Genomic DNA, 12,842 nt, shown 5'->3' with positions numbered 1-12,842 from the left:
GTCTCCAAATCATTGGGCAGGTGATAAGCCATTATGTTCTCTATATGTGGCTTTTGCTTATAGATGATAATGATAAGAATTAAAATCAAGTCATTCTCGAACTTTTCTCTGTAAAATGCTCCTAGTGGCCATGGTTACACAACTTTGTTTTTGTTTTTGTTTTTTTTTAAATGTTTTATTTATTTCTAGGAGAGAGAGAGAGACAGCGTGAGCAGGGGAGGGTCAGAGAGAGAGAGAGTCACAGACTGAAACAGGCTCCAGGCTCTGAGCTGGCAGTCAGCAAAGAGCCCGACGCGGGGCTCGAACCCACGAACTGCGAGATCATGACCTAAGTGAAAGTCGGACGATTAACCGACTAAGCCATCCAGGCGCCCCTACACAACTTTGAATAAAATATTTTTATGATTTTTTTAAGAAGCAGGTGCTTTAGCTCTTAGCTTGTTTTTTTTTTTTAATATTAATTTACTTATTTTGAGAGAGAGAGAGAAAGTGTGTGCACATGCACATTTGTGCAAGCAAGTGAGGGTCAGAAAGGGAGAGAGAGAATCCCAAGCAGGCTCATGCAGAGCCCAATACAGGGCTCGAGCTCGCAAACCGTCAGTTCATGACCTGAGCCAGAATCAAGAGTTGGATGCTCAACCAGCTGAGCCACTCAGGTGCCCCAGCTGTTAGCTCTTTTTAAGTTATTTCAAAACTGTAGGAATATCACAATAATTCACAGTACCCTTCATCCATATTCCTCAGTTGTTGACATTCTACCACATTGGCCTTACCTCCTTGTGTATCTGTGTATACATTCTTTTGGTGGTATTATTCTGAACCACTTGAGAGTAAGATGCAGACATGAGACCACATTACCCCTAAATCTTCTGTTTGCATTTTTTAAAAATGGACATTCTCCTACATACTCACAATATACCATCAAAATCAGGACATGAGCACAGATATAACATTGCTCTCTAATCCACAGATCCCATTCTAATTTCACTGATTGATCCAATAGTAATTTTATATGTTCAGATTACACCTGGCATTTAGCTTTTATGCTCTTTATTCATTATAGCTTTTCTTGTCTTTCATGATAAGTATTTATTTCAAAAAAAATACCTTGAGGTTGTATAAATATCCTTTCCTCATCAAATATTTACTCACTATTAAGCATATACAATCTATATGACGCACTAGTATTCCAAATATTTACTCACAAGATATAAAAATTTAATGTTCACATGAAAATCTATAAACAAGTGTTTATAATGACTTTATTCATAATCACTAAGAACTAGAAGCAGACCAAGTGTCCTTCAGCTGGTGAATAGATAAACTTTTTTATCCATCCACACAATGGAATACTGGTCAGCATTAAAAAATGAAATGAACTACTGATAATATCATTAAGACAGAGGAATCTCTAATGCATTGTGTTAATCAAAAGAAGCCAGACTCAAATCACTACATAGTCTATGATTCCATTTAAATGACATTCTTAAAATAGTAAAATTTAATAGGAACAGCAAACGTACCAGTGGTTACCGGGAGTTGGATATGGAAGGAGGAATAGCATAAGAAATGTTTTGAGGTGATGGAACTGTTCTATATCTTAGTTGTGGTGGTAGTGGTGATTGTATGACTAATTTGTCTAAACTCATAAAATTATATACAAAAAAGAGTGAATGTTTTTGAGTAAAATAAAACAGCTTAAATTTTTTTCACCCACTAGTTTTAGCATCCATTGGTGGTTCCTGCCTGAATTAGATATTATTGTGATGGTTGGTAAATGGCAATTTTCTAATTCCATTTTTCCTTTTACACTTATTAGTTGGCATTCTATTGTGAGGCAAAGCATCCCCCTTTTTTACTTAATTTATGTCAATATGGATGTATGGATTCTTATTCTGTGGATCATAATTTGTTATTTTGTTGCTCAAATTGTACAAAGCTTGACAAGAGGGAGCCCGTTTAAGGCTTGTGTCATTTTTTAAATCATTTTTTGATCAGTTCTTTATACTTTCCTTGCCCCTAGCCCTAATATCAGCCATGTCTCCAACAAGCCCTCATTCCTTTTAATAGAAAAATGGTATTTAGAAACCAAGATGTGGGTGCTAAGTATGCTCATAGCCACTGGGATGTTATTGTTTTTTACCAATATTCAGTATAGAGGGCAGTGAGATATATCTGTGTATATACACTTATACATATATATTTCTACATCTGTCCATATATGTTATAAACCATGGGCTCACACCAATACCTCCAATTCAGTTCCATGGTTCTTTCTGTCCTTCTCCCTCTGTATATTTGTACCACCATGAGAAACTTGGCTCTCATTGTCTTCAGTATTAACTAATTTATTCAATGCCTTGTATGTAAGCAGTCACCTGACAATATGGACTATCTCCTAAGCCACATTGCTGCTGACTGACACCTAATGAGAGTCCTTCCCATCCTGTCTCATTCCAGTCTAGCTTGTTTTGTCCACATTAGCCCTTGACAGCCAGGAGTTTCCCCCAACCCTGGTCCCAAACTGTTATCTATCATTAATTTTGAAAGGTAGAAATCTAGATGTTTAAAGCCTAATTCTTTTTTATTTTTAAGTTTATTTACTTTGAGAGAGAGAGAAAAAGTAAGTGAGCGAGCACGAGCAGGGCCAGAGAGGGAGAGAGAATCCTAAGCAGGCCCTGCACTGTCAGCACAGAGACCGATGTTAGGCTCCCGCCCACGAACTGTGAGATCGTACCTAAGCCAAAACCAAGAGTCGAACACTCAATTGACTGAGCCACTTACACACCCCTAAAGCCTTTTTTTTTTTTTTAATGTTTATTATTTATGTTGAGAGAGTGAGCAAGAGAAGGGCAGAGAGAGAGAAGGAGACAGTCCCAGGCAGGTTCCACAGTCAGCGTAGAACCCAACACAGGGCTCTAACTCACAAACTGAGGGATCATAACCTCAGCCAAAACCAAGAGTTGGATGCTTAACCAACTAAGCCACCCAGGTGCCCTAAGCCTAACTTCTTTTTAAGTAGAGAGATAATAGTAAAAGGTAGAGAGCTGGAAATGAGAATATGAAAACCCTGTGATTAGATACCAAACACCAGTATTAAGTAATTAAAGTTAACATCTGGGTGATCTTTTCAAGATATTACTTGTGAAACCCATTTCCAATTCTAACTTCTGAGAGTAAAAATAATATAAGGGAAATGTAAGATTGAAGTTTATTTTTTGTGGGGAAGAGTGATGATCTGTCTTGAGACTTCCCATGCCATGAACAAAAGTTGATTTGTTTAGCGAGTATTTAGAGAGTGAGTACCTTGTGTACCAGATACTATGGGAGGTGAAGAAGGGAGAGAAAGACAAGTTTCTCCTCCACGAGTTTAACTTAAATTGTAAATCTACTATTACTGTTGTTAACTTTACAATACTTTACAAATTGAAAGTTATAATCAGAACAAGTTGGCCTATGAAATTGGCAAAATATTAGTACTAAGAATGTTTTTTTAATTAGATGTTCACTCATTTCTGTGTGGCCTGTTGCTTTTTAAGGCACACCTGAAATGGTATGTGAAAACCCACGTTGTACTGTGGTACCTTTGACGCAGCCAGCTCTACACATCGCAGACAAAGATCCAATCCCTGAGGAGCAGGTAATGGTGAAAACTTTTTTTTTTCCCCTAAAGAAGAGTTTCCCATACAAAGCTTACCTGTCTTTCTCTGTAAGTGGTGTGGATAATTATTGAGTAAGTTGTTAAATTTGTGTTTGTGATGAGCTTCAAAATTACAATACGATATATTGAACTGATATCAAATAATTAGTTCTTAGTACCTTGAGTTTGAATCTACTGAATCTACCAGCAAATCTTTGTAAAGTTTTTTTTTTCAATGTTTTACATACTTTTGAGATGGGGGGTTAGAGAGAGAGAATGAGTGGGGGAGGGGTGGGCGGAGGACAGGGGATCTGAGGCAGGCTCTGTGCTGACAGCACCAAGCCTGATGCAGAGCTTGAACCCACAAACAGGTGAGATCATGACCTGAGCCAAAGTTGGACTTCCAGCTAACTGAGCCACCCAGGTGCCCCTACCAGCAAGTTTTCATGTTATTTGTATCTTACTATCTATTTCTGAGATACTTAAAAGTGATTAAACACATTAAAAATTAACCCATTGGCAGCAGTACCTTCTGCAATACTGGAAATGTGAGTGGTGGTTACCAGTCTGTATACATATGTAAAAATCCTGTACACTTAAGATTTGTGTATTTGAGCATGTATGTTATACCTCACTTTTAAAAAAAACAATTTTTAAATAATTTCATTTGATACTGACAAAGATTTCTTTTGCTTATCCTAAGGAAAACTTTTTCCTTCAGTCATATTGTCTACTCAGTATTCTTAATTGCAAAGGGAGACCAATTGTGTGTAGTTTAACAAACAACAAATTCGTTTAAAAAAACCAGTAGATGACTGAGAGAATATCTCTGAGGGCCACATAGTCATGTTTGAACTAGGCTGGGGTAAACACTCAGATGTACTCAAAAGAACTATTCCAGTTCCAGCAACATCACTGCCAAGTCACTGGTTGCATACATTGTCACTTGCTCCATCATTGCTGAATAATAAAAACTACCTTTAGAACCTCTACCTCTGGAAACTTGATCTGCCACCATTTTTGCCCGAATGGATTCCTTAATATGCCTGCTTCCCTTATAACAAACTTCAGGGTCAGATCTGATCTATATACATCCGATTATAGGATCCCGTGTCATTTGCCTGAATCATAACTACAGGGGAGGCTGGGTAAGCAAGGAGCCTAATCTGTGCCTTAGTGATATGAAGAACCATAAGAAGAGGTATTCCCCAATTCCAGGAATAGTGTTCAAACCTCCTGGGAAGTCAGAAAGAACCACAAATATCAGCCACAAGAAGACTAATATACCTGACCACTTCCCCAAACCACCAGCCCTTCTAATTTTGATTTGTTTTGGCAGAGCCAATAACTGTAATCTTGACTAGATCTATAGGATAGTATTAGAACGGAAAATGAAGTTATTAAACTTTCTTATCCATAATCCCTTTCATTATCAACTGCTAAGTTTTTTTTTAACACTTCATCTTATCTATAATAATATGTTTGCTTTGTTTGCCCACCTTTGCTTTAGTGACCTGTGCCAAGAGTCTTCATTGTTTAATCTTGGAGATGGGTAGGTACAAGTTAATGAATGCTACTAGAAAATTGTCTGCTTGATGTAAAGTGCTTTTTCTGTATTCATTTTCAGGAATTAGAAGCATACGTAGATGATATAGATATGGACAGTGATTTCAGAAAGGATGATTTTTATTACTTGTCTCAAGAAGACAGAGAGAGACAGAAGCGTGAGCATGAAGAATCCAAAAGGGTACTCCAAGAACTAAAATCTGTGCTGGGATTTAAAGCATCAGAGGCGGAAAGGCAGAAGTGGAAGCAACTTCTATTTAGTGATCATGGTAAGCACTGACTTCAGAGTAAAAGGTTATTTTAATGTAGGGATTCTTTTTTCTTGAACTATGAATCCTATTTTAGCTATATAATTCTTATAGCTTTAATTTTAGGGATCTATCAGCAAGTATAGTACTTTTTCTTCTAGACACAAAATCAATATGATTAATAAAAGAGTAGGTATATAATCAAATTGGGAATATGAAATCAAACTTTTTCATCAGTAATTTGATGTTTTACTAATATCTTTTTGGAATGGGCAGTGAGTTGAATAAATTAGAATGTTTTCAAATTTAGTGAATTTGAGATTTTAAACTCTGTTTCCTTTATGTTGATATTATAAATACCTCAATGAAGCATCATATTAATAACTATACATTCATCAATGAAACAAATGGATTAAGACCTAGGCCAGTTAGCTCCATCATTAAGGTTACTCAATTGGTTTGAACACTTTAGTAGATGGGAAAAGAGGAGGTACTCTGCGCAAGCTGTCTCTATACTTGGATATGGACAAAACTGGATGATTTGACAGTACTGACAATTAGCATTAGTTTCTTTATGTTTCCCACTCCTTTCTTTAGTTAGACTTCATGGGAGGTGAGGGAAGGAATGAGGGGAAGCTTAAAACTTGACAGTGTCAGACTACCTAATTTCTAGTTGAGAAATTAACTCCTGTAGATTTCCAAGAGGTAGAGTGGGATTCCTCTTCCATTTTAGAGTATTTACATGAAACCTCAAAATCAAATGCCTTCCTTTCCCATTCTCTTTTTCACTAGAAGTGTATAGATTACCTATACTTCTGGAAAGTTCCTCAAGTTTCTATTTTCTTCTCTTAGGAGCCCTACCATTCTCCCTTGTCCCGATATACCTTTCTTGATTTCATCCTTCATCTTCCCACTGGCACCCTTTATAGCCCAGGTCCTTATTAAATTATGCTCATATATTGTAATAGCCTCTTAACTGTCCTCCATTTTCTTTTTTTATGTAAACTCTACCCTCAGTGTAGAGCTCAAACTCAACGACCCCAAGATCAAGAGTCAGTATGCTGTACTGAGTCAGCCAGGTGTCCCAGCTGACTTCTATTTTCAGTACCTTTTTCTTCTAAGCTTTTCTTAGAAGATGGCATCTAAGCTTGTAAGCTAGCTTCTGTCCTTGCAGGCTGCCTCCAGATTTTTCTCAAATAGCACAATGATAATAGCTCTCAATCTGGTTTTAAAATTTTTTTTAATGTTTATTTATTTTTGAGAGAGAGAGAGACACAGAATTCGAAGCAGGCTCCAGGCTCTGAGCTGTCACCAGAGAGCCCAACCTGGAGCTTGAACCCATAAACCATGAGATCATGACCTGAGCCGAAGTTGGATGCTTAACCCACTGAGCCACCCAGGTGCCCCGTGATAGCTCTCTGTCTTTAAAACCTGCAGTGGTTCCTCCTTTCCTACTCTATTAAATCTAAACTCTTTTCCCTGGTTTCAAGTCTCTCTATCATATGAGTTCATCATATTTAATTATAGTTATCACTCTTTCTAATATAGATATCCTCCTCGGGTTATATTTATCTAATTAGATTGTGGTTCCACAGCCTTATTATTTTTATTCATGAAATACATTCATGCTGGGGTGCCTTGCTGGCTCAGTCAGTAGAGCATGAGACTTCATCTCAGGGTCATGAGTTCAAGCCCCACATTGGGTATAGAGTTTTCTTTAAAAAAAAAACTTAAAAAAATAAAAACATACATGCTGATCCCTTTACCAAGAATTCTGTTTTCTCCGCCAAGCTTTCCTTTATACCAGTTGCTCCTCCACGAATCCTCTAACTGTCCAGCCCTGCTACCTCTCCCACCACTACACACCCTCACACCAGAGTGGTACTGGAGGGAATTGTAACCAAGTCTTGAGCAGCAACATACGTAGCAGATTAAAAACTTCCCAGGTGCAGCTGTAAAGAGTTCCTGCAGCCTGCTTGTTCGTATATTGGGCCTACATGAATCAGAAATTGAGAGTATTGTTTTAGGCCCTGTTCTTTCCTATGCATTCAATGTTTGTGTCTCTTTCAGTAGGGGCTTTATTATCCCCCCCCACAGTGTTCATTTGACAAATTATTCATTCAACAAGTAGTTACGGAGGCACTGTTTACTGCTATATCCCTAGTGCATAGATCAAGAGACAAAAATCCCTGTACTCCTGGAGCCTTACATTCTAACAGCGTTAATACGTGATCTTTCAGACGTACAGATTATATTGCCCTATTTAGCAATAATTAGGAATATCAATCAACATCTAATATATGTTGCATTCTTTAAGAACTAGATTTATTGCCTAAAAATGTACACGAAGACTGAGAATAGCATTGTATATACATTTGTATCATTTTTATTGTTTAGTCTTTTCTTCGTACAGCTTTTAAATTATCCTAATGACAATATGGGCAAAGATATAAGGAGAGAAATGTGTCTTTTTTCAGGTATGTGCTTTTGGTGGTTAACATTAGAAAGCACAGTAATGCTGATTTTGTGTGTGAAAAATAAGTAAAAAGCTGCTGATACCATAAAATGCTTTTTCCGTGAAAAATTTCAGTACATCTTCCAGAGTTGTTTTCATCTCTGCCTACAGGGGTAAAGTCCGCATGGAATTAGAGAGGGATATTCTACACTGGAACCTGCTGTGGCCATTGTTTTCTGTTGTTGCTGCTTCTCTAGTGGAGTTACTGCAGCTTAGGGATCTGTTTCTTGGAAATGGACACCTTTTACAAATTATTTTTTAAATAAACGCCAGATCTTCAAGAAGCACTTTTTTTTTCTTCCGTCATGCTTCCTAATATATTGTATTGTACTAACCCCTCATACTGGGAGGAGAGACTGCCTAGCAAGCAACCCACTGCCTACTAACATCAAGAGGGGCTAAATAAAACTTCATTTTCCCTGAAAGGACAACTCCTGCCGTATGGATATAATGTTTATGTATTATGCTTTGTACAGTAGTTGATCTTGAATACAGATTTTATTTTGTTTCATACTTTTCTGTGACATTAGAAAATGTGTGGAAGTTGCAGCTTTTCTTTCATCAGGGTCTTGTTAGGTGGTTGGCAAGTGAGTTGCATTGTGTGCATTTTTTTTCCCATACTGTTTTAACTTGTAAATATATATGTGCTGAAGATATGATTATTATCTGGTTTATTTAGGCCTTTTATCTGACACATCAGTAAAAACCATGCTGCTTATTCCTTCATAAGATGGTTCTCAAACTTTAGTGTGCATCAGAGTCCAGCATAGGGCTTGTAAACACAGCCAGGCCTCACTCACAGTTTGCCCTTCAGTAGGTCCAAGCGGGGCCTGGGAATTTGCATTTCTACCAAATAACTGATGCTGTTGGTTTGGGGACCACACTTTGAGAACCACTGCTTTAATATTTTGAATAAGACAATATGTGAGGTGTTTTAAAATCGTCATTAAAACCCCATCTCATTTCATTTCTTAGGCATTTTATCTCTTACAAAGTTCTCTGGATTTATAAATTTATATAGATGTAATAGAAAGGTTTATTTAGCTTTTATTTATTGTCCTTTATTAGAAAAATAACTACTGGAAGTTTAAATTAAAGTTTAAATCATTGCTGGGTCCTTAGTTATTATTTTTCTTTCTTTTTTTTTCTTTTTCTTTCTTTCTTTTTTTTTTCTTTGAAGCTGTGTTGAAATCCTTGTCTCCTGTAGACCCAGTGGAACCCATAAGTAATTCAGAACCATCAGTGGACTCAGATATGGGGACAGTTGGTAAAAATGATACTGAAGAGGAAAATAGTAAACCCTTCACAGCTGACAATGAAATAAGTAGTAGGACTGAGTATTTATGTGAAAACCCTCTAGCTGTTAAAAATAAAGACAATTCTGCAAATGAAGCCTTCCTCCAAGGAGCTGAAGAAAGAGTGTGTTCCCAATGTGAAAGTGAAGAGGAATCTCAGCAGGCGGACGTAGGGAGCCTGTCCCTGTCCACTGCCTATCCAGCTCCCGGGGATTTACTACAGCCTTCCATTAAGCAGAGGCTGGCACGGCTCCAGCTGTCACCGGATTTTACCTTCACTGCTGGTCTTGCTGCAGAAGTGGCTGCCAGATCTCTCTCTTTTACCACCATGCAGGAACAGACTTTTGGTGATGAGGAGGAAGAACAAATAGTACAAGAAAACGAAAATGAGGTACAAGAGAAGTAGGAGCCAAGATTTACATGGAGGATTTTAAATTATTGCTTTTATGCAAGTGTTTTAGCTTCAAGACTAGATAATCCACTAGAAAGGGAAAATGAGTGTTAACGTTTACTATATATAAAGCTAAGATGTGAATTTACAGCAGGAACCCGGGTTTGAACAACTGATCTGAAAATAGTAATTAACCTGTAAATGGCAAATCTTTTAGGAAAATAAGAGAAAGGTAAGGGCTCTTTTGAATAAACTGCTCTTTTTTTTGCAGCACAGCTGATCTATCTTGGAAATTCTTTAGGTACTTTTAGTAAGAAACAAATTTATCATTTCTTGCCAGAATTTGCTACCATAAAATGACTGGGATAATTCTGTTGCAAGAACATTAACATTTAGTATGACTCCTTTTTACTGTATTCTTGCAGTTCATAGCTGCAGCTGTTATGTTAATAACAACTTGTTTGTATTTTATTTTTGTTTATACCAGTCGTAAAACAAAGATACAGGTTCTGAATAAAAAAAAAATTGAATTCGTAAATTAATGCGTACTGGGGTTTGGAACTAAAAAGTTTCAAAAGTAAAGGGATTATGACGTGTTTTTTATGTTTTCTTGTTGATATGTGTATTCGGTAGTTAATTTTAAGATGTCCTAATAATCTTTAAAAAAAATTGTACTGTTTTACAAATTACCCTTTCAATTATTTTTTGTTTTTCTTCTGTTCCTGTTATAACTAAAAGAGATGATGTCAAAGTACGATCCCTACAGTCCAAGGCCCCATCCCTAACTTTGCAGAAAGTTCTTTGTATCTCTTTGCCTACAGATAATCAGGTGCCATTAACACAAGCAATTTCAGCTGCTGATTTCTAGCCTGAGGCTATATTCTCTCCACCTTAATGAGATTCTGGAAACATCCTGCCTGCTTCCTGGAAAGCATCCTTGTCTCCTTAGTACTTCATTTATAAACTACCTCTTAAAAGAGGTTGCTTTCCAAATTGTCCAGTGTCACGATTGCATTTTCAAAATGTGATATTTTCAGGAGTATATTGTTTCTTGAAACCGATAGCTCCTATGCACTGACAGTTTATAGACATTATTTCAGGAAAGTATAGGAATAATAATTTATGCTGCTGTCCAAGAAAGGAAATTACACAATGAATATAGATTGTCTTTAGAATTAAGAAACACATTCAGATTCCTGTAAACTTAGCACTTTGAGTCAGTAGATTTATCTGTAATGAGGAATTTTTATTTAAATTTTTCTAGTAATCTTAGAAAATTTATTTTTATCCTGAGGAAAAACTTGGTTCTGCTTTGTATAAATAGTAGAGATTCTTTGTGTACTATAAGTGATTCTGCTTGTTGCCAAAAATTCTGGAACTATCCATAATTATGTTCTTAGAAATTCCATAGGGTCAGCCTAGTTTACCACTTCGAAGTAGCTAAATTTCAAAAATAATCTTGTTTTGAAATTGGCAATTATATTCATAAATAGCAACATTTTCTTTTTCTTTTTTTAAATGTTTTTTATTTATTATTGAGAGACAGAGAGAGAGCATGAGCATGGGAGGGGCAGAGAGAGGGGGAGACACAGAATCTGAGTGAGGCTCCAGGCTCTGAGCTGTCCGCACAGACCCCAACACGGGGCTCCAACTCACAAACCATGAGATCATGAGCTGAAGTCATATGCTTAACTGACTGAGACACCCAGGAACCCCAACATTTTCTTTTTATATTACATAATTTGCCAAGTCTTTTTCCACTTGGATTTAGAAGAAGCAATTAATGGAAAAACTTGGTAATCTTTCCCCTAATCTGTCACTTTACACAGGAAGAATTAGAGTTTAATAATTTTTAATTCTTTTATTGTATTATTTTTATTTATACCAGTTTGGGGAAAATATCTTCATAATATTTTATCAGTTTTATTCAGTGCTCTCTAAGGATTAAAAGATTAATTTTAATGAGGAATTTGTAATCTTCCAATCTGATCTGTTTTGTCCACAAAGATTCTACTTGTCGAAACCATAATATAAGGATCTTGGGACCTTAATTGAAGGTTCTTTTTTGTGTGTGGTTTTCAAAGTTTCTTTCATCTTATAAAATATTGCTGAGATAAAATATTATCTTCCCTGTGAATATTCCTAATGTTCCCTTATAATAGTCTAAAAGTCAGTGTTTCTCAGTTTTTGTTTTTGTTTTTATGGGATGCCTGTATTAAAATAAACTGGAAGTCTTATTTTTAAAATGCAGAGTTGGGGCCATACTCCCAGTCATTCTTAATCAGTCATTTTGGGATGAGACCTAGGTGATGTGTATGCCCAGTTAAATCTAAGAACCTCTGTCTAGGACTTTGCTTTCCTTGCCATGGATACCTTAGGAAATAAAAACAAATACGCCAATGTAATATAAGTAGATATTCTTGTTTATTACTTTTCTAAGAATATTTCACTTTGTATTATCAGGCTTTTGACTAGTTTTAATAGCTGACATCCTCCATTTAAAAGAAGCCCCCTGGGAAAAATATTTTGTGATGCAAAACTTGTAATCACGCTTTCCAAATTTTACAGTGATATTTTGACAGGATAATTCTTGTTAAGAGTAATATGCTGACAGCTTTTGATATGAACATTTCCAGAATTTATTTTACCAGGACAGAGCCGGTACTTAATGTAAGAATGCATGACAGAAGCTATTTACGGTCATTCTTGAGGACAAGATTTTTATGCTCTGCCTACAGTGAGGAAAGTCATGGTAGTAAATGATCTAATAATGGTTATCATACCTTAAATTCTTATTTTTTCAGCTGTCATTAAAACCCCGCATATCTGGAATACCTGGGGCCAGACTCTTGCTGGTCTTTGATTTGTGATCTTTGGCTTATTTTTTAAGTTGTCTGTACTATCTGACTTCACTAGTTAAGTCTTCTTTAAAGTTGTACTTCATTAAAATTGTATGTTTGAATACATTTAATTAAGAACTCATGTATTGACTCAGGTTTGATTTCTGAAGTTATTGGAGACAAGTCAGGAGAAACACATTGAAGGCAAATTACTAAGGAAATTTAAGAATATGAGTTTAAGGCTTTAATACCAAAGGATAGATAGTCCTGAGTTTAAATATCACATCCATCATTTAAAAGCAATGGGTGCAGCTGACCTAATAATGTCATGTGGGAGTTTTTCCAGG

General features: G+C 36.4%; 1 protein-coding gene across 5 annotated transcripts in view; it reads left to right on the top strand.

The window, feature by feature from the left end:
- VEZT (vezatin, adherens junctions transmembrane protein) overlaps nt 1–12,621 on the top strand; it is a 66,262-nt gene extending 53,641 nt beyond the window's left edge. For 3 of the 5 annotated variants that reach the window (XM_077772294.1, XM_077772293.1, XM_077772295.1), the window contains 3 exons: nt 3,540–3,640; nt 5,268–5,475; nt 9,150–12,621. In XM_077772294.1, the coding sequence (XP_077628420.1) occupies nt 3,540–3,640; nt 5,268–5,475; nt 9,150–9,670 (830 nt within the window). In that variant the 3' untranslated portion in view covers nt 9,671–12,621. Of the gene's footprint in view, nt 1–3,539; nt 3,641–5,267; nt 5,476–8,080; nt 9,069–9,149 lie in introns of those variants that run through there. The other 2 variants (XM_077772297.1, XM_077772296.1) reach the window with 1 other exon arrangement.
- The last annotated feature ends 221 nt before the right edge of the window (nt 12,622–12,842 follow it).

Source organism: Crocuta crocuta, unplaced genomic scaffold (assembly GCF_008692635.1).
Source record: "Crocuta crocuta isolate KB4526 unplaced genomic scaffold, BGI_CrCroc_1.0 scaffold216, whole genome shotgun sequence".
Lineage (NCBI taxonomy): Eukaryota > Metazoa > Chordata > Mammalia > Carnivora > Hyaenidae > Crocuta > Crocuta crocuta.
The sequence above is the reverse complement of the archived record's forward strand: the minus strand, read 5'-3'. Positions and strand labels throughout refer to the sequence as shown.